This window comes from Ranitomeya variabilis, chromosome 2 (assembly GCF_051348905.1).
Source record: "Ranitomeya variabilis isolate aRanVar5 chromosome 2, aRanVar5.hap1, whole genome shotgun sequence".
NCBI classification, from domain to species: domain Eukaryota; kingdom Metazoa; phylum Chordata; class Amphibia; order Anura; family Dendrobatidae; genus Ranitomeya; species Ranitomeya variabilis.
This window is the reverse complement of record NC_135233.1, coordinates 602,558,269-602,580,758: the sequence shown is the minus strand read 5'-3', so window position 1 is coordinate 602,580,758 and position 22,490 is coordinate 602,558,269. Positions and strand designations below refer to the sequence as shown.

The following is a 22,490-nucleotide window of genomic DNA, read 5'->3' as shown; positions in this document are numbered from 1 at the left end:
TGTGAATGATCTAACGATAAAACATCAGTGGCCCAATCCTGGACAACCCGTTTAAACAAGTAACTGTTCACTGCCTGCATGGGGTAAGCAGCTGCGTATTCTCTGCTCCTCGGAGCACATGTTTCGCTGTTTGTTTCATCTCATGTGACTCACATTTCTGAAATCTTTTTCTGTTTTTTTTTCTGCCGTGAACAATTCCCCAGGAATTAGAGACGAAACCACAGAAATGCTCTGTGTGACCAGACTCACGCAGTGGAAAAAAAAGAGAAGAAGGTGGTTTCGCTGTAGAAACTATAAGATTTTTGTCTTTTCCCAGAGCTGGATGTCACACTGCGACTACGCTACACACGATCATCTAATAACATGGTACCTAAATGGCTGAGGTCAGATTAGAAGATTTTACTGACTATCGATATTTTTCAACATCCAATCAAATTGCATGATTAGGTGACGTAAAAATGGCTAAAACCGTGATGCTAGTCACTACTGTGCGGCTGGGTGGTCAAGAGGTCCGAGGTCAAAAGTCAGGAGGGTACGTCATAGACAGAGGGGTGAGATAAAGGCGTAGTCAGGGCACAGTCCGGGGTCAATAGTCCAAGAGGGGTGAGATAAAGGCGTAGTCAGGGTACAGTCCGGGGTCAATAGTCCAAGAGGGGTGAGATAAAGGCGTAGTCAGGGCACAGTCCGGAGTCAATAGTCCAAGAGGGGTGAGATAAAGGCGTAGTCAGGGCACAGTCCGGAGTCAATATCCCAAGAGGGTTGAGATAAAGGCGTAGTCAGGGCACAGTCCGGAGTCAATAGTCCAAGAGGGTTGAGATAAAGGCGTAGTCAGGGTACAGTTCGGGGTCAATAGCCCAAGAGGGATGAGATAAAGGCATAGTGAGGGCACAGTTCGGGGTCAATAGTCCAAGAGGGGTGAGATAAATGCGTAGTCAGGGTACAGTTAGGGGTCAATAGCCCAAGAGGGGTGAGATAAAGGCGTAGTCAGGGCACAGTCCAGGGTCAATAGCCCAAGAGGGGTGAGATAAAGGCGTAGTCAGGGCACAGTCCGGGGTCAATAGTCCAAGAGGGGTGAGATAAAGGCATTGTCATGGCACAGTTCGGGGTCAATAGCCCAAGAGGGATGAGATGAAGGCATTGTCAGGGCACAGTTCGGGGTCAATAGTCCAAGAGGGGTGAGATAAAGGCATAGTCAGGGCACAGACCGGGATCAATAGTCCAAGAGGGGTGAGATAAAGGCGTAGTAAGGGCACAGTCAGGGGTCAATAGTCCAAGAAGGTAGCGGATCACGACAAAAGGGGCTAGACAAACAGATGGTCAAGATAAATCCAAGGTTGACCAACAAAGATCAGAATACCAGACAAGGAGCACAGAGAAAGCACACAACTCATTAGCAAAGCTACAACTAGCAGCAATCACAGGCAGCGAGCTGGTTAAATAGCCAAGCACAGGAGACACATGGAGGAAGCCCCAGCATGCCATGGCCCTGATTGGATGGATAAACTGAAGCCATTGACATCTCAGCATGCCCCAGCATCCGATTGGATGGCTCAGCTGTCCATCACCACACTGACAGCTCAGCGTACCCGTCCTAGTTTGGACAACAGAACGGTAATTCACTGCGTCCAGAATATGGAAAAAAAACTATTCTGCAATCATCGACCATAGAATGCGAGATCATCCAGCAAGACGTATTTGTATCTTTTAAACAAAGGACATATCTCTAGGAACCCAAGTGCATGGTACGGGGCTGCACAGTCAGGTGACTAGAAGACTCCAAATGGGGACAGTGGAGTTACAAATGTTGCATTGAAGCAATCAGTGCGGCCAGAGATAGTTTTCTATACAAATTATCATCTGAAATGAAGACATACGCAGCACGGAATTATCTATCAGGAATATGCTGCCACCTTGTGGAAATTGAGTGTGTTTATTTAAAAGGGGGTATTCGAAGAATTGAAGGTTACCCATTATTCATGTCCCCATTGACGCTGTGCCCCTTCGTGAATGGAGCGAAGGTGAGCGCGTTCTGCTTCATTCATTGTCTATGGCACTGCTGAAATATCGTGACGCTCTACTGGCCTCGTTTCGGCCAACCCATTGACAATGAATGGGCACTGTTAGGATTGGTACCATAGTATCACTCCTGGGGTGTAGTTGGCACACTTTTTTGGGCACTGTTAGGATTGGTACCATAGTATCGCTCCTGGGGTGTAGTTGGCACACTTTTTTGGGCACTGTTAGGATTGGTACCATAGTATCACTCCTGGGGTGTAGTTGGCACACTTTTTTGGGCACTGTTAGGATTGGTACCATAGTATCACTCCAGGGGTGTAGTTGGCACACTTCTACTGTATAGACACATAAGATTGAGAAATTAATAAGAAAGTCTTTGCATTGATTAATAGTGAAATGGCTAAAGGCTGTTATGTATATGTAAATACAGTGGCATGTAAAAGTTTGGGCACCCCTGGTCAAAATCACTGTTACTGTGAACAGTTAAGCAAGTTGAAGATTAAATGATTTCTAAAAGGGCTAAAGTTAACGATGACGCATTTCCTTTGTATTTTAGGCAAAAAATATATACTGTATTTTTCGGATTATAAGACGCACTTTTATTATCCCCCAAATTAGGGGGAAAATGGAGGTGCGTCTTATAAACCGAACACTGTTCTTACTGAGGGAGCAATGCTGCAGGCCTGGAGCTGGGGGTATTGTGGTGGTGGTGCGGTGATAGTGTGATGTGCGGTGGTGGTATGGCGGCGAGCTAGGGTGGTACGGCGGCAAGTGGTAGCCCTTTGGCAGCGGCATATGGCGGCCGCCATTTTTCTTCCGGGGTCCAGCTTCTAACTCTGCACAGGCAAAGATGGAGGAAAGACTAAATCTCCCATCCGCGCCTGCCCCCCTATACGATGTCTCCAGGAAAATGGCCGCGGATGCGGTGCAGGCGCAGATGGAGATCTCGGCACCAATATCTCCATCTGTGCATACGTCGCCCCGGCAGCCATTTTCCCGGAGTCCATTGCATAGTAAACAGTTCGGGGGCTCTGGGCTTTCACAAAATGTAGGTGGAGCCCCCCGCTCCATCGGACACCCACAGTGCCACTCTTGCCTCCTCCAGCAGCGACCCTGGGACCCTGCTCCACTGCGGCCTGCACCACTGAACACCATCAGCAACCCTGGGACCCCACTTCAAAGCAGCCACCACCCCCGGTAAGCAATAAGATGGCTGGATTGTAAGTAGCACCACCATTTTATTAAAAAAAAAAAATTTGGCCAATTTTTCTCCTCAAAATTTGTGGTACATCTTTTAATCCGGTGCGTCTTATAAACCGCAAAATACGGTATATTTTCACCTTTTACATTTTAAAAATTGCAAAAAGGAAAATGGGCTGATGCAAAAGTCTGGGCACCCTGCATGGTTAGTATCCCCTTTTGCAAGTGTCACAGTTTGTAAACACTTTTTGTAAACAGTCAAGAGTCTTTCAATTCTTGTTTGAGGGTTTTTCCTCCATCCTTCCTTGGAGAATTCTTCCCGTTCTGTGAGATTACTGGATCGTCTTGCTTCCTCTGCTATTTTGAGGTTTAGCTACAGATTTTCAATGATGTTCAGATGAGGGGACTGTGAGGGACATTGTAAAACCTTCAGCTTGCTCCTTTTTAGGTCATCTATTGTGGATTGTGATGTGTGTGTAGGATCATTATCTATATGTAGAAGCCATCCTCTTCCTCTTTTCAATTCCAAAAAAGTTGGACAGAAGTAAAAAAAAAATGGAAAGAAAATAAAGCGCCAAATGTCTTCTATTGGTGAAAAGTTGGACTGCCGGTGGCTGGTTCATTATACGAACTCTTCTTCTATGGAGACGGGCTTTGGTGAAAGATGCAGAATGTGGTTTACTATTGTCTTTCTGAAATATAAGAGACTTTCCCTGAAATAAACCTTGTCTAGATGAAGCAGATGTTGTTCTAGAACCTCTATATAATGCTGAGCATTGATGGAACCTTTCAAGTGTGCATTGCCTGAGCCATAGGCACTGATGCAGTCCCCACTCATCAGAGATGAAAGAACTGTGTGCTGATAACAAGCTGGATGCTCCCTCTCCTTGATAACAAGCTGGATGTCTGTCTCCTTGATAACTAGCAGAATGTTCCCTCTCCTTGATAACAAGCTGGATGGTCCCTCTCCTTAATAACAAGAAGGATGTTCCCACTCCTCGATAACAAGCTGGATAGTCCCTCTCTTCCATAACAAGCTGGATGGTCCCGCTCCTCGATAACAAGCTGGATGGTCCCTCTCCTTGATAACAAGTTGGATGGTCCATTTCCTCGATAACAAGCCGGATGCACCATCTTCTCCATAATAAACGGCATGATACCTCTCCATGATAACAAGCTGGATGGTCCCTCTCCTTGATAATAAGCTTGATGGTCCATCTTCTTGATTACAATCTGGATGGTGCCTCTCCTCGATAACAAGCTAGATGGTCCATCTCCTCAATAACAAGCTGAATGGTCCCTGTCTTTGATAACAAGTTGGATGGTCCATCTCCTCGATAACAAGCTGGATGGTCCCTTTCCTCGATAACGAGCCTTTGCAATTTTACATTGAGGAACTTTTTTTTTTTTTAATTTGTTGAACAATTTTTAGACTTCGTTTTCCAGATTAGTAACCTCTGACCATCTTTGTTTCTGAGAGACTCTGACTCTGTAATATGCTCTTTCTATACACATTAATGTGACTTAGGTGAAAATTGACCCTCAGGCTGTATTTCATTAGTAACATTTACTTTTCCAGGAGTTTGGTAACCCTGTAATAACTTTTTTGAGTTGTGTCACCGCCATCAATTTCTAAATTAGATATTTTCTCATGTAAAAAAAGAAAAATTTCCAATGTTCACCTACTGATCCATGTCCTGTGTTCTGCTGTGAATAAAATTTGGCATTAGGAGATTTCCAAATCATCACATTCTTTTTTTCTTTACATTTTACACTGCTGACAAACATTTGGAGAATTGGGTTTGTAGAATGCATTGGAAAATGTTAATAAATTGTGAACCTGCAGAAAAGCAGTGAAGCCTCCAGATAAAATGTATAGAGGGGATCTGAATTTAGGGCAGCGCTGATTTATAAGACGATTGCCTGCCACCTAGTGGTTAAATTGAAAATAACTTTTTATTTGTCATCAAAGATGATGTTGCCAAAAATCTCATCTGTCCGTGACGTCTTTGCTACAAATTGGATCTTACTGCACAAAAGAAAGATCCACCTGCGACAGGGACACATGACAGCTGATCAGATCAGCTGAAATGTGCCGGAAAACATCGCAGGTGCCTGCATCAAAAAGAGTACCTATACGTCATAGGTTGTGAAGTGGTTAAGGGGGATTAAGGACTAAACCTCACACTGTAGAAATTATTGCAGCTCCATTCATCTGAATTGTTTCATTTGCAGAAAAATATGCAGCGTGTGAATTCAGTCCTAAAGGGGTGCTCTCAAGTTCTGAAGTAGCTTTAATTAGCATGAAGATAAGCACACTTGCAGTTGACTTGCTTTTGCTACTTGCCGTCATTCTCTTGGAATGAGAGCTTTTATCTTTTATAGTGCGATGCTGGTTTCTATGGAGCTTGGCTTCTAGACCTTGTCTGACTGTGTGCTGTTGTTACTGTAACACCGACATACCTGCATGGTCCTTCTCCCTCGATCCATCAGGGACGCTGACATGCTCACCGCCACTCAGCTGTGCCTCCTGCTCTGGCTCCTAGGTTCTGCACTCTCCATGCAGGTCTTCTGGCAATGCGCTTAGGTTACACGCGTGATCCCGGTCTCTCAAAGGGGCAGCTCACATACTCCAGAAGTGTCCCCAGCCTATAACTGGAAGCCACTATTTAAGGCACCTTCCCTTTTAGGGAGGTGCCTGAGCAACTTCAGTATCTAGTATGTCTTATTCTACTAGTCTCTTGTCAGGTCCGTGCTGTGTTCCTGAACCAGTCCTGCGACCCTGTATCAGAGTCCAGGGCCGGACTGGCCATCGGGCAGTTCTGGCAAATGCCAGAAGGGCCGGTGCCAGTAGTGGGCCGCTGCACGCCGACTCACCCTTCCCCCCCAGTGCCGCCGCCGCATTCAACTATACCGAAGTCTATGACGCCAGTACAGTTGAATGCAATGATAAAGGAGAGAGCGTCACCTGATGCTCCCTCTCCCATCACTCCCCGCTCTGCCTCTGACACTGCGGGTGCACGCGCAGTGCAGCGGTAGCTGCTGAGACAGGAGCAGGGAGGAACGCGGGCACGAGGAGAGGTAAGGAGATTGTGTTTTTTTTACTGGACTGTGGGGCCATTCTAGGGGGGGAGGAGAGATGTGGGCTGTGCTGTATACTACTATGTGGGCTGTGCTATATACTACTGTGTGGGCAGTGCTGTATACTATGAGGGCTGTGCTGTATACTACTGTGTGGGCTCTGCTGTATACTACTGTGTGGGCTGTGCTGTATACTACTATGTGGGCTGTGCTATATACTACTGTGTGGGCTCTGCTGTATACTACTATGTGGGCTGTGCTATACACTACTATGTGGGCTCTGCTGTGTACTACTATGTGGGCAGTGCTGTATACTACTGTGTGGGCAGTGCTGTATACTACTATGTGGGCAGTGCTGTATACTACTGTGTGGGCTCTGCTGTATACCACTATGTGGGCTGTGCTATATACTACTATGTGGGCTCTGCTGTATACTAATATATGGGCAGTGCTGTATACTACTGTGTGGGCAGTGCTGTATACTACTATGTGAGCTATGCTGTATACTACTATGTGGGCTGCGCTATATACTACTATGTGGGCTCTGCTGTATACTACTATGTGGGCAGTGCTGTATACCACTATGTGGGCTGTGCTGTATACTACTATGTGGGCTGTGCTGTATATTACTGTGTGGGCTGTGCTGTATACTACTGTGTGGGCTGTGCTGTATATTACTGTGTGGGCTGTGCTATATACTACTGTGTGGGCAGTGCTGTATACTACTGTGTGGGCAGTGCTGCATACTACTGTGTGGGCTGTGCTGTATACTACTGTGTGGGCTGTGCTGTATACTACTGTATGGGCTGTGCTGTATACTGCTATGTGGGCTGTGTTATCTGCTATGCGGGTTGTGCTATATACTATGGGGGGTATATTATATTCTATGGGGGAGGCCGTGTTACATACTATGTGGCTGTTATATACTATTGTGGGGGTATATTATATTCTATGGGGGAGGCTGTGTTATATACTATGGGGGGCTGCATTATATTCTATGCGGGCTACATTATATATTATGGGGAGGTGGGCTGTATTATATTCTATGGGGTGGCTGCATTATACTCTGGGGTGGCTGCATTATACTCTGGGGTAGCTGCATTATATACTGTAGGGTGGTGGCTGCATTATACTGTATCGTGGACTATGGGGAATACGTTATACTATATGAAGAACTATGGGGTCAATTATACTATGGGAAGTGAATTGTACTACATGGATGACTATGGTGGTGCATTATACTATATGGAGCACTATGAGGAGTGTATTATGCTATATGGAGGACTATGAGGAGTGTATTATGCTATATGGAGGACTATGAGGAGTGTATTATGCTATATGGAGAACTGTGGTGCACATTATAATATATAAAGGACTATGGGGTGTATTTTACTAAACAAGTAAAATGCTGCATATTCAGATTGTTTTTGCTGGAACAAAAATCATTGTTCTCAGCAGCACATCGCCAGCGTAAACTGTAGATGTGCTGCTGATAACATGATACTGTATGGTGATCTGTTAGTGATCTATTAGTGATCGTTCTGTCCCATCATTATTCCTCAGCTGGTGGAAAGAGGCCGGGAAACAAGTGTTGAACAACTTCAGTATTGTTGATCAAACTCATTTAGCGGCCTGAACTCAGCACTTGTAAATACAACCGAAATGCTTTTGTGTGATGTGCAATATGTTAGCATTTGGGGCCCCATTTTAAACTTTGCCTAGGGCCCCACTTTGCCTAAAACCGGCCCTGCCTACAAGTGTACAAAGATATTATACAGTCGCCATGTGACAAGTGGGCCTGTGTAACTTCAAATGCCAGAGCTAAATTTTAGTCCCAGTCCAGCCCTGCCAGAGTCCATCCTGTCTCCCTGAATTCATACTGCTATCCTGAACCTGTTTGTTCCGAAACTCATCCTGCTATCCCATACTACAGTCCGAACCTGTTCCTGAATCCATTCTGTCTGAAACAGCGGTAAGGTATCCATTCAGCCAGTGATCCTGATCCTGTCCTGCCTGCAGCCCTGGAGCCTGCACTGGAGTAGTACCTGGCAACTTCCTGCTGCCTAAGCCTAACCTCACCATCAGAGCCTCTGGTGAAGACCAGGTAGCTGTTTAGTTATGAATGTCCAGGGAACTTCCAGCCTGTGACAGAGTGGGTCGACACCCACCAGCGTGACAGTTACATTGTAGGAGATGAGTTAACTCTTAGCATCCTAGCCTCCAACCCATTAATTTCTATACAGGAGTTAAAGGGAACCTGTCACCTGAATTTGGCGGGACCGGTTTTGGGTCATATGGGCGGGGTTTTCGGGTGTTTAATTCACCCTTTCCTTACCCGCTGGCTGCAATATTGGATTGAAGTTCATTCTCTGTCCTCCGGAGTACACGCCAGCGCAAGGCAATATTGCCTTGCGCAGGCGTGTACTCCGGAGGACAGAGAATGATCTTCAATCCAATATTGCGGCCAGCATGCAGCCAGCGGGTAAGGAAAGGGTGAATCAAACACCCGAAAACCCTGCCCATATGACCCAAAACCGGTCCCGCCAAATTCAGGTGACAGGTTCCCTTTAACAGCTCAGCTCCCTCCCCCTCTCAAACTCCTGATGAGCTTTTCCTTACCAGTTCTGTATAATCCAATCCCCAATACTCAGGATCAGGGACCTCTGTGTTCCGAGCTGTGTGCATTTTCAAATTCCCTGTTATCTCTATGTATAAAAACAGTGAGAGATGTGTAGACTCCATTACAAAGAAAGATTGTGTTACAGCAGAACTTATGCTGAGCTTTATTGTTCTACTAATGCTAAATCTCTGCGAAACACTAGAACTGTCACTCAAAGAGCAGTGCCCACCCCCACTTTCCTTCCAGAAAGTAAGAACGAGACTGCAGAGCTGTGAGCAAACTGTATAGGAGCCCAGGAGGCGATTTCACTGAGTGATTTATGAAGAATCTGATCCAAATCACTGATGAAACTCGGGTCCGTTTTTTTGCATCATAGAAAAATATCTGACTAAGGCTCTGTGCACACAGTTTTTTTAGGCAGTCAAAAAAAATAATTCCTAGTGATTCTTCATTGTGGTAGGTGCACACAACGCCTCTTACAGGAGGACGAATCTGCCAAGTATTTCAATAGGACACTTCAGGAAACTTTGCCATTTTTTTTCCTGAACCCTCTTTTTGTTAGGTTTTTTTTTTTTTTTTTTTTTTGGGGGGGGGGTTGTTTCCTGAGCGAATTTCTGACTATTAGGGTTCATTTCCACATGCGAGGCACACGTCCGTATCTCGCATGTGGAAACCAAGCTGTGGAGCCGGCACTCCAGAGCCGAGCGTGCGGCCGCATAGGAACACATGGAGCTGCACGCTCCGCTCCAAAGTGCCGGCGCCAGAGCTTGGCCTCCACATGCGAGATACGGACGTGTGCCTCGCATGTGGAAATGAGCCCTTAGCAGGACACTCAAAAAAACACCTGGACGTCTATTGAGCCTTTCCATTGACTTCTATTGAGCAGAAGCCGCCAGAACCTTCAGGTCACTCATTTTCACCTTGGGCGACATGAAACGGATAAAAGATGCTCCAAAAAAAGCCTGACTGTATGAACAGCGAGAGGTTTTTACATAGGACTTCATATTTTTCCTTCTTTTGAGCGCTTTTTCAGGAGGGCCTCAGAGCGGAACCACCTGAAAAGGTTTTCGGGTCACAATAAACGGCGTAAAGAATAATCCCCTCGCCCTCCCAAAAAAATGGCTGAATTGCTTTTTTTTTTTTTTTTTTTTACCTTTTCATCACTTCATTCACAACTACAAGTTGTCCTGGAAAAAAAAAAAGAACAAGTAAATAAATGATGAATCTTGGAAGAGGAGGGGGAAAAAATGGAAGCGTAAAAAGTTAAAAATGGCTCTGACAGGAACAGGGATAAGAAATAAAACCAGTCCCGCCAAAGGCAAGCCTTCTTGTAAAGCAGCAAAAAATAGCTGCGGCCAATGACACTTGTGCTGACAGGGCTCCAATACTCTCTCACAGTGAGTAAAATGGCTGCCACTCCTTCTTTTCTGGCCTCCATATTGGTGAAGCCAATGCACCACCCTCTAGCAGTGGAGTTTGGTCTACGGAAACATGGCCGCTACCGTCACCTTCAGGGAAGAAGAGGTCACGTGACGCGGCCGCCTAGCGACAGAGCGAGTGGGCCTGAGAGAAAACGAAGCGTCCTATTGGTTGCTGCTGAGACACGTGGTGCGCATCAGAGGGGCGTGTCTCCTCCCTCTGCACGCAGACACGACCCTATATAAGAGGCGTCACCGGCCCCGTTTTCTTTTCTCCGTCCTCCCTTAGCTTCGGGTCTTTCGTGCACTGCTCCAGCTCCGCCATGGCGCTCACCGCTGACCCCGTCTACCAGAAGCTCGTCAAGTTCTACGAGGCCAACCACTCCGCCCTCAACCTCAGGAAGCTGTTTGCTGCTGACAAGGAACGGTTCTGCAAATTCAGGTACTGTCACGTGACGTCACCATGACGTAACGAATGCAAGTGCCATTTTTTTTCTCCTCTTCCCATTTGCCTGCACAATTATTGCTTTTCCTTAGTCTAAAGGGCTAGCTAACTCGTGCAAATCTACTGTGCTGTCACTTTAAAATTAACCCCTTCCCTGATGAAAGCAGCTCTGCTGCTGCTTAATAGCTGCCATGTAACAATTCTGCAGATTTGGGTGCAGAGGAAGCTCTGGGGGCCCCTATTCATACCCCTGGAGTTGTCCTTTAGGACTCTGCAGGCTTTGGGGCCAGTGCTGGGGCTGATGAAGGGGTTAATGGCTAGTAGATGGCAGTGGGGGTCCCTGGAGGTGCAGCAGTGGGTGGGCTGCAGCAGTGATCTGAGCCGTCATCCTGCGCCCTTCATTCCTCCTTGTGGTTCTGTACGTGCAGTGTGACACATCCCCCGACTGCAGGGAGCGCAGATGTACAGCTCTGCTTGCAGTAGGGGGGCCGGTGTGGCATGCTGGGAGTTGTGGTCTTCAGATCTGTGCTCTCCCCTGTGCACTGCTCAGCCTCTGTCCCTGGTATTTCATGATGGACAATCCCTTTAAGACTGTGGTGTCAGTAGCCTGATCTGCACTGGGGAGAGTGGAGTGTCAGCTCCTGGGCGCAGGCGTTCTGCTTTATATAGGGGGAGGGAGTTTTCTTTCCGCTGCATCCATTCCTCTATGTAGTGTGGTGTGTCTTGTATACTGCCCCCTAATGGCTGCTGATGGGATGACAGTGTAATGAGCCACTGTCTGATCTCTGTCCTAAAGCTCTGCAGATCTCCTGTACTAGGTGGCCCCGAGTGTTATAGGGGCCCCCATGTCTGATGGTGACACACAAGCTTTTTGCCTTGTTCTTGAAATTACCTTTGTCCCCCAGCTCTGGCCCTGCTTATATTTCCTGCAGTCAGGTGGTCGGGGGCCACTATGCAGGACCCCCTCAGTCTCTGGTGGGCACAGGTTGCCCTTCTACCTCTTCCCCAATCCCAGAGCCCTAGGTTCGGTCCTGCAGTACCTTCCCTGCAGCCGTCTACGGGGCGGTCGTGGTTCAGCCACAGCGTCACCCCTGATGTGTGGGTGACCCTCGGATAAAGAACTACAAGTATCTGGTAAGGTGAGGGTCCGGCCCCTGCAGTGTTCTAGTCTCGGGGTCTTTGCTGTCAGTGCAGGGCTTGTCTGCAGGGTTATATTTACCCTAACCTTCAGTGGCAGCTCCTCACCCCAGCTGCCTTTCTCTGTGGGTGGAGATCCCTTGGCGGGGGGTGGCCGTGCACAGGAGACCTCTTATTTTCGGCGGCAGTTTGCACAGCGGTTGAGGAACGTCGTTTTGCAATATGACATAGAAGTCTCCGACTTCTTGTTCTGGGTGGTGGATGGGGAAAGACTGGCATGATGACACTGGGGTTTGCACAGTGGGCACAGATGACTTGGTACTATGTCCAGGATGGCTGTGGGTGCTAGGATTATAGAGCGCCGCTAAAAGAAAAGCACCCACGGACAACTTGCATATTTAATTTCTCAGGAGCATTGCTGGCTTATAAGCCTCCTCACACTGGCACATTGCCCTTATATCCCATGGACCCTGGAATGTCAAACTGCTGCTTATTTGTACCAAGCATGTGCTGTAAGATGCCATCAGATTCCTGGCTACGTTACAGGGCAGTTTTGCATCTTCCATCTTGCAGCACAGTCGTTGATTAACTTTTAAAGGGGTATTCCCATCTTAAAGGGATGACCCATTCTCTACATTCTAAGCTTTCTGTGCAAGCGAATGGGGTTGGCTGCATTTGCACTGAACTAGTAGAAACCTGTCATTCTCACGCTCTGTGGGGGGGGGGGTCCCATAGTTTAGACCCCATATCCTACGACTTGTCCTGGTTATAATAAGAATGTGCACCCTCTCTCTTTGGCTGATTTTGGAGATCGATGAGTGCCTAAAACATTCTGAAGAGATCTAATGTTGTGTCCTAAAACTTATTGTCCTACATCTTCACAGCAAGACCCTCGCCACCGGAGAAGGAGACATCTTGGTGGATTACTCCAAGAACCTGATCACTGAAGACTTGTTCAAGCTGCTGATAGAACTGGTAAGCTGTAATGCTCTGTGCTGCTGTTGCACCAGCACACTGACCTGTCGCCCTGCGCTTTCCTCTTGGCTCATCTCCGGTCTATAACGCAATCGTTGTGGTCGGGATGCAAATACGAAAGGCGCGTTTCTCAATTTTAATGGCGCAACATAGAGGAACGTTACAGAACAACCACAAACTCCTTATTCCTGGGAGTGATGCCCAAGAGTGGTCTCTGCCCATGACTGGGGTCCAGTATGACCCTCTGGCTGATATTAATCTACCAGTCTGAGTATGGGTTATTATGCTCCTTGATTAACATAGGGGACCCCAGACATGCATATTGGAGCCCCCTAAGTAAGTGCACATGACATTGGCTTGTGGCGTCGGTGCTGCAGCGATCACCTGTTCACTACATGTAACATCTCTGCCTGGTGATCAGTGACGGAGCATGGCTGTCCGCAGCAGCACCGGTGACACAGGAGGATGGGGGTTATGCTCCAGTCCGGGGAGGGGGACCTGTCCTCGGCTGTCATCTGACACTCTATTTTTACATGTTTCAGGCCCAGTCAAGAGGTGTGGAGGCTGCCAGAAAGCGCATGTTCTCTGCCGAGAAGATAAACTTCACCGAGGTATCGGCTGTAACCCCTTCACTGCCAGAATTCCTACACGACTGCTGTAGGGATTGTTTTTTTTTTTTTAATTTTCTTTCTACCATGACTTTGCACTTGTGCGCTGTCGTGTTTAGGTATCATGAAATCTGCAGCGTCCTTCTCTCTATTTTGCAATGCCTAATTTGTTACGCCCCCTGCAGAAAACCTGCCGTGTAACCTACTGCCCTGAGGAGCTACAGTACTGGCATCCAGCAGATAAGGAAACTGCTTCACCCTGCATGACGGTGTAATCTTGGTACGATTAGCGGATGCCGCCTGAACGGTTTGGCAGCACACATGCCTGTTCACCCAAGGGCGCACCCTCCATAGAGTGTGCAGGGTGCTCGGGTTCGGCCTCGCCCCACATTTTCTTTCACTTTTAGCCAACTTTTTTTTTTTTTAGTATTGTATGCGTTGGCGTTGACTTGTTGTTCTTGGCAGTGATCTCTCTTCCAATCATTCAGTTGGGCTGATCCCCAGCAGGTAAGGAGGAATGCAGCGTATTCAGTGACTGCCGTATCCACCTCCTGCGCAGGGTCACGCCACAGGGCATGTGTGATTGGCACTGCAGGGACAGGAGTAGCAGACACGCTTAGATCATTAAACTCTGGTTATTCTTCCAGCCCCTGGTGTATATCCTCCATCCCCTCTCCCCCAATTTATTACACCCAGCCCCTCACGACGTCTGCCTTTACTAACGTGACTGAATGGCCAATGGTGCGGAGCTCCTTATTCCAGTAATGGGAGCCACCAGTGTAACCAGTCCATTCATGACACTACTTCCTCATCTCCTGTGAGCGATCTTATTAAAGTGGAATGAACTGCAGCAAATCGGCCATGAAGTGGATACTCTGTAATGTTAGAGTGGGAGGAGAGGGCAGAAAAGTAATCAACTTTCTGCTGACCCCATAACTGCAGACCTCCTCTGGTATAACATCAGCACAAACACTGCGCCCCCACCAGGAGCTTCATGGCCGAGCAGCTGCATGCAGCCGTACATCACCAAGCACAATTGGAACAAGTAAATAGAAATAAGCAATACAAAATACCAAGGCCGAGGGAGGCTTCTGCCTCGCTCCCAGAATAAATGCTGAGTTTACGTAAACTGATGGAATACTCCTATTTATATATAGCAACTGAGAGAAAGATGGAGTACATACACCACCAAAAGGATAATAAAATCTGATTTTTTTTTTTTATTGAAGCATTATTACTTAAAATACAAGCCATATATATTGGCACCAAAAGAGGGGTGCATATGAGTTTGGTGGCTTCTGTATTTGGTACTCTTGATTTATCACAGGTCTTTTCTGCACCTTCTATTGTATGTATTTTTATACTATTCTTTTTACATGAGTTATGATCTGACCTACCCCTGGTTACTTTATTGTCCCTGGTTTCTCCTCTGCTGCACCAGCATGTCTCCGCATTTATTCTCCTCTCTGCTGCTCTACTGCTCTGCTGCTCTACTGCTCAAAAAAATAAAGGGAACATTCAAATAACACATCCTAGATCTGAATGAAATATTCTCATTGAATACTTTGTTCTGTACAAAGTTGAATGTGCAGACAACAAAATCACTCAAATCAATGGAAATCAAATTAAGCAATGGAGGCCTGGATTTGGAACGATACTCAAAATCAAATTGGAAAATCAAATTACAGGCTTATCCAACCTCAGTGGAAATGCCTCAAAACAAGGAAAATGATGCTCAGTAGTGTGTGGCCTCCACGTGCCTGTTTGACCTCCCTACAACGCCTGGGCATGCTCTTGATGAGGCGGCGGATGGTCTCCTGTGGGATCTCCTCCCATACCTGGACTAAAGCATCCGCCAACTCCTGGACAGTCTGTGGTGCAACGTGACATTGGTGGATGGTGCGAGACATGATGCCCCAGATGTGTCCAATCGGATTCAGGTCTGGGGAACGGGCAGGCCAGTCCATAGCTTCAATGCCTTCTTCTTGCAGGAGCTGCTGACACTCCAGCCACATGAGGTCTGGCATTGTCCTGCATTAGGAGGAACCCAGGGCCAACCGCACCAGCATATGGTCTCACAAGGGGACTGAGGATCTCCTCTCAGTACCTAATGGCAGTCAGGCTACCTCTGGCGCGCACATGGAGGGCTGTGTGGCCCTCCAAAGAAATGCCACCCCACACCATTACTGACCCACTGCCAAACCGGTTATGCTGAAGGATGTTGCAGGCAGCAGATCGCTCTCCATGGCGTCTCCAGACTCACATGTGCTCAGTGTGAACCTGCTTTCATCTGTGAAGATCACAGGGTGCCAGTGGCGAATTTGCCAATCCTGGTGTTCTGTGGCAAATGCCAAGCGTCCTGCACGGAGTTGTGCTGTGAGCACAACCCCCATCTGTGGACGTCGGGCACCATCCTCATGGAGTCGGTTTCTTACCGTTTGTGCAGACACATGCACATTTGTGGCCTGCTGTAGGTCATTTTGCAGGGCTCTGGCAGTGCTCCTCCTTGCACAAAGGCGGAGGTAGCGGTCCTTCTGCTGGGTTGTTGCCCTCCTACGGCCCCCTCCACGTCTCCTGGTGTACTGGCCTGTCTCCTGGTAGCGCCTCCAGCCTCTGGACACTCCGCTGACAGACACAGCAAAGCTTCTTGCCACAGCTCACATTGATGTGCCATCCTGGATGAGCTGCACTACCTGAGCCACTTGTGTGGCATGTGGAGTCCGTCTCATGCTACCACGAGTGTGAAAGCACAACCAACATTCAAGTGACCAAAACATCAGCCAGAAAGCATTGGTACTGAGATGTGGTCTGTGGTCCCCACCTGCAGAACCACTCCCTAATTGAGGGTGTCTTGATAATTGCAAATGATTTCCATTTGTTGTCTATTCCATTTGCACAACAGCATGTGAAATTGATTGTCAATCAGTGTTGCTTCCTAAGTGGACAGTTTGATTTCACAGAAGTTTGATTTACTTGGAGTTAGATTCAGTTTGTGTTTCCTTTATTTTTTTTTGAGCAGTGTATATGGCTTGTACTGTTTTTTGCTTCATTAAAATTTTTTGGGGGATTTTATTGTCCTTTTGGTGGTGTATGTACTACATCTTTCTCTCTTCTGGGCAGTGACAGATCTCACTTCTCTATCTGTCTGATGGAGGAGTCTGGGCTTGGTGACAAAACTGTGCCCAAGGTCCATACAGACATTGGGGGGGGGGGCGTAGTTTGGTGGAAGAACAGGCCCGGAACTCCATTCAGCTTCATATTAATGTCTGGGTGTAAGATGGGAGGACAGATGTGCTCCTGTAGTGTAACGTGGGGGGCGCATACTTATCTCCATATAGTTTTTTGGGGATGATGGCTGTTCTTGTTTTCATGCATCCCCAGAATCGCTCCGTGCTGCACATCGCTCTGCGCAACCGATCAAACACCGCTATCCAGGTGGACGGCAAGGATGTGATGCCAGAAGTCAATGCCGTCTTGCACAAGATGAAGGCTTTCTGCCAGGTACAGCGCCAGTTCTGGTGGTTACCTCCAATACCCATTTTCTATGGATGACTTGCCATTTGCTTTTCTTCAGCGAGTACGCGGTGGGGAATGGAAGGGTTACACTGGAAAGACAATCACTGACGTGGTGAATGTGGGAATCGGCGGCTCTGATCTGGTAAGCATGGCACCTATTTGGCTTTAGACTTGTCAATTTGGCTACTAGAAGACCTGCCTGTCCAATCCTAGGGTCCCCTGATGGTCACAGAGGCACTGAAGCCATACTCCAAAGGCGGCCCCCGCGTCTGGTTTGTGTCCAACATCGATGGGACCCACATGGCCAAAACCCTGGCAGAGCTGAACCCAGAGAGCACGCTGTTCATCATTGCCTCCAAGGTGAGGACTGCTGCGTTCCCTGCATAGCCTCGGGGCTTCGGATCTGGGCTGCACGTGGAGATAAGTCGTGTCCAATGCCGACCGCTGTGCAAACAGTGGGGAAAATGCAGATCTGGAATGACGCTGCAGATCTGTTCTGTGCGGAGCCGGGTGGAGCTTTTGTCTCAAACTTTATATTGGAGATGTTGATGTCAACTGGTGCAGCTGCTGCAGAACGCATCATAGGAGGAGTCCACCTTCTGAGGATACGACGTTACATTTTTTTTTTTAATATTCCTTCTTCTTGCAGACTTTCACCACCCAGGAAACGATCACCAATGCTGAAACCGCCAAGGAGTGGTTCCTGAAAGCCGCCAAAGATGTGAGTATTTGTGGGCCAGCGCCGTGCCACCTCTTCTGTCGGCCGTGGGTTTGGATCCTTAACCTGCTCCTTTCTTTCAGCCATCTGCAGTAGCCAAGCACTTTGTTGCCCTCTCTACCAACGCAGTAAGTGCACTCTAATCTTCAATGCATCCCCTTGTTGCAGAACTACAACTCTCAGTATGCCCTGACACCCTTCAGGTGGGAGTTGTAGTTTTGCTACAGTCAAATATCACTGCATTAACTTTATTTTTCTATTTTGCAGCCAAAAGTGAAAGATTTTGGAATTGACACAGCCAATATGTTTGAGTTCTGGGATGTAAGTATATCTGATGGGAGTGGTAGTGCCAGACGGGCAGGAATTCTCTTCAGCTGTCGTACAACCACAACTCCCAGTAATGTCGGGGCATGTTGTGGGTTTGCAGCACTTGGTGATCAGTCTGCACTGTACAGACAGCTGATGGTAACCTGACCCGTCCCTGCTGGGTTATTCTGGGGTCCGACCTTTCGTGCCATTTACTCGGCGGCCACCCTACTGTACCTAAAGGTCACTGACTAATTCAATGTCAGTCGTTCTCGCCGACCTCTAGTTGCGTCACATCTGGATTGTAGAGGACAGAATATAACAATGATCCATTATCTCTTCTCCCCTGTAGTGGGTCGGCGGTCGCTATTCCCTCTGGTCCGCCATCGGCCTCTCCATTGCCCTCCATGTTGGTAAGTGGTCACCCAGATGTCTACTCCAGATTAAATATGCACTAATAAAAATATATTAATATTATTTTTTTCCCTCCCCCTCCAGGCTTTGATAACTTTGAGAAGCTTCTGGCCGGAGCCCACTGGATGGTGAGGTCTCTTGATTCTCTTATACAAGGAGGAAACGTTCCATGTTTGTTGTCCCCTGTGATCACCCTGCTGCCATATTGAGCCTTTCCTTTGCTTTCCAGGACAATCACTTCTACAATACTCCTCTTGAAAACAACATCCCGGTCATCTTGGCCATGCTGGGCGTCTGGTACATCAACTTCTATGGCTGCGAGACTCAGGCCCTGCTCCCCTACGATCAGTACATGCACCGGTTTGCAGCCTATTTCCAGCAGGTCTGTGCCGCACCGATCCTTCCCTTCTGCAGAACATCTTTGGTAGATGACTGTCATATTCTCGTCCTTCGCAGGGAGACATGGAGTCCAACGGGAAATACATCACTAAGACCGGAGCCCGGGTCAACTACAACACCGGCCCTGTAGTGTGGGGTGAGCCGGGAACCAACGGGCAGCACGCCTTCTACCAGCTCATTCACCAAGGTGGGTCCTGCAGCCTTTCATATCACACGCTGTGTACAGGCTACAACACTTAAAGGGGTTTTCAGGGATATTTATGGGCCAGATCTTAAAGAGGTTGTCTAATAGAATTAATCTCCCATCTGGTGATCACTTACTGATTGGTCAGACCCCCACTGATTGGCAGAACAGGTTATTTATCCCCAATCTGCTGTGCACATGCTCAACCGCTGCACCATTCTTTTCCTATGGGGCTGCTTTGCACATGTGCCACTTTGTTCCTTGTCTGGCTCCAGTAATGACAGAGCTGGTCCTGACTTTGGGGGTCCATGGGTAGACCTGAATTAGGAGGACACTCAGCAGCTGGGGAAGGTGCAAACACGAGTGATGGTGTAATGTCGCCATCTAGTGGCTGAATTGCAAAATGCAACACTAAGAAATATAAATAAATGGATTTCTGCACCATGACGCTGGTACTTGTTCTTCTTTTTTTTCTCCATCTTAATGAACAAATCAATATCTGTTAATACACATTTGTTTAACTGTATTCCACCATAGGAACACGCATGATCCCCTGTGATTTCATGATACCGGCACAGACCCAACACCCAATCCGTGACGGGCTTCATCACAAGGTAACCATACTGACTCCCACAAAAAAACACTTCAAACCCAAATTAACTTGAGGAGGGAAAAAAACAAAACCATGCATGTGGCCCATAGTGACAGGTTAGAAGTGTCCTGGGGGGGGGGGGGGGGGGGGTGTGGCACCAGGAGGAGGCTCCAGTCAATTAATGTTTTGCTCAGAGAAGAAGATTGATTAGGTTTTTTTCTTTCTGCCCTAGATCCTGATGGCTAACTTCCTGGCCCAGACTGAGGCGCTCATGAAGGGGAAGTCTACAGAGGAGGCGAAAGCAGAGCTACAGGCGTCTGGACTGTCTGGGGAGGCTCTGGAGAAACTGCTCCCACACAAGGTAAAGTAATTGGACCGTTTGCGCATGCCGTCTGCTGACTGTTTCTAAATTTCTTTTTTTTTTTTTTTTTTTTTACATCCTTTTTTTTATAGGTATTTGAAGGAAACCGACCAACCAACTCCATTGTGTTCAGCAAGCTCAGCCCCTTCATCTTGGGAGCTTTAATCGGTGAGCGTCTACTATATATCCTTGGAGTTTTGGGCTGTGTAGCCGGCAGCAATGGCCACTTCTCTTGGCTTTCCTGGTACTTTTGACTATTTGTTTTTTTAGCTTTGACTGACCCAGACTTCTTCATTATCTTCTAGCCATGTATGAACACAAAATCTTCGTTCAAGGGGTCGTGTGGGACATCAACAGTTACGACCAGTGGGGGTGAGTAAAAATGGGTCAGGGGTGCAGTTTCTGAAAAAGGCAGTCACATCTGTCTTCTCATCCCTGCACATCTTTGACAGCTGATCACTTTCTGCTTTTTTTTTTTTTTTCTCAGTGTTGAACTTGGGAAGCAACTGGCCAAGAAGATTGAGCCAGAACTGGAGTCTGATGCCGCCGTCTCCTCTCACGACTCCTCCACTAACGGCCTGATTAACTTCTACAAGAAGCACAGGTTATGAACCGAGGGTGGCGTTCAGCGTCCCGACATCTGATGTCTCCTGGTCTCAGCTTTTAGCAGAAGGCACTTTCCTGACTGTAGTCTGTCCTTGTCTCGTGTCCATGTTGTCAGCGGAGGGGGGTAGCGATGGAGCTGTCCTGTACGCACTGCATAGATGTAACTGCACTGTTCCAAACACCATGGCAGGGGGCGCTATAATAGTTACCGGGGCCCAGGCTAGTGGACCTACGTCTCCCCAGCACTTGGATGTTCTGTTTTGCACTGTCCTGTCCTGTGCAAACAACGGTTTACAGAATAAATGGATCACAAACCAGATGTCGCTCTGTTCTTCATGGGTTTGGGTCCTGCGGATCACGAGTTGGCCGAATAAGGCTTGTCTTACACATTGCGTTTAAATGGTGGGTATGCCACATAAGATCTGAAAGACAATGATGCCTGGTTCCAGGTACGTGGAAGGCTTAAAAGGCTTCTTCCTGCCTGGTTAAAAATTTCAAAAAACAAATGGATTGAAGCTAAAATTCAGCTCCTGGACACCAGTAAGAATTATATTTCCAAAAATAAAGTCCACGAAAGTGGAACAGGTGGCCTTAGAATAGGGAGTCTTGTCCTTAACACAGTAGGGAGGTTTTTTTCTCATTTTGGAACCTGAAGAACAGGGAGAGGATTCTGTAGTCCTCTTCTATTTAGAAAGCCAGATGTCTCCTTCATAACTATTGGGAACCTGAAAGATCTAAATTGTTCAAAGGTCAAACATTTCAAGATGGATGGAACGATGGTAAAACTTTTTTCTGAAATTCTACATGTGATAAGTCTCCAAGATGCATAGTAACAAGTACCAATCCTCAAGAAATATCAGTGGCAGCAAATATCCAGGGGGGACAGGCATCATTATCAGTTCCAAGCTCTATCCTTTGGGTTGGTCATGGTCCCGAGAGTGCTCACCCTGATAACTGCAGAGATGTTAGTCCTTATCCAAGACATTGTTCATCCCATATCTAGACAACTTCCTGAAAAACCAGGTTAGTCTGTGGTCAGGCGATACAACACTTATCCAGCATCTTAGCTTCCTTTTGGATGGTTGGTAAATGTGAACAAATGCAAAAGTTTCCAAGGAATTCTTCTGGATTCGTGCAGAGATCCTTTCTTCCAGAAAAAAATATAAGCCAAAGTCACCAGAATGTTCAGTCTGATGAGGAATCGGAGCTGAGACATTATGTCCACCCAGGAGTCCCGGATGGTGGAGTATAATCATCTGTCCTTAACTAGAGGGAAAGGACAATATCAAGTTTGTTTTTTTTTTTCCCTAGATCCCAGGGAATCCCCCTGTAGGGTGAATGCGTTTCTCCACAAATGGTCTCTGGAGTTCACTTAAGTACCAATCTCCCTGATCCCATCAGTTTTAAGGAAGATTCTGTCTGACCAAGGTGTGGTTCACTTGGCGAAGTCTAATGGCAGTGGGGGATCCACGGGTTAATATCTAACAAGGGAAGACTATGTAGTGAAGAAAGGGTGATGTGAACATGGTCGGACTGGCCCACCGGGAAACTGGAGAAACCTCCGGTGGGCTCCCACAACGCCTGCCTCCTTCATTTGCATGCTCTGCCCTGTATTCTGATCGCGTGCACCACGCAGTGAGTGTTATTCCATACCCGGTGCCCGTCTGCACTGCTCAGCAACAAGTGATGTGAGTTCTTTCTCACCACCTGCTGCTGCGGCTTCTGTTGACCTCATTGCACTCACTGCTCTCGGCTGCGTAGTGCTGGATGAGATCAATAGAAGCTGCATCAGCAGGTGATGAGAGTGCTCACAGGACGTCACAAATTACTGAGAAGTGCAGACGGCCGGCATCTGGTATGAGCACAGCAGGCTCCATCACACACTGAGACTGTG

The 22,490-nt window shown here is 47.5% G+C and overlaps 1 protein-coding gene across 1 annotated transcript; it reads left to right on the top strand.

Annotated features, from left to right (window-relative positions):
• The first annotated feature begins 10,532 nt into the window (after nucleotides 1-10,532).
• Nucleotides 10,533-20,913, top strand: GPI (glucose-6-phosphate isomerase). Its single transcript, XM_077288620.1, has 18 exons — nucleotides 10,533-10,777; nucleotides 12,802-12,892; nucleotides 13,435-13,503; nucleotides 16,882-17,001; nucleotides 17,075-17,158; nucleotides 17,230-17,376; nucleotides 17,666-17,737; nucleotides 17,818-17,862; nucleotides 18,002-18,055; nucleotides 18,393-18,453; nucleotides 18,539-18,582; nucleotides 18,684-18,836; nucleotides 18,911-19,040; nucleotides 19,575-19,651; nucleotides 19,862-19,990; nucleotides 20,083-20,158; nucleotides 20,296-20,362; nucleotides 20,478-20,913. Exons 1-18 carry the CDS (start codon nucleotides 10,659-10,661, stop codon nucleotides 20,599-20,601), a joined length of 1,662 nt encoding a protein of 553 aa, XP_077144735.1. The 5' UTR covers nucleotides 10,533-10,658; the 3' UTR covers nucleotides 20,602-20,913.
• Nucleotides 20,914-22,490: the final 1,577 nt, after the last annotated feature.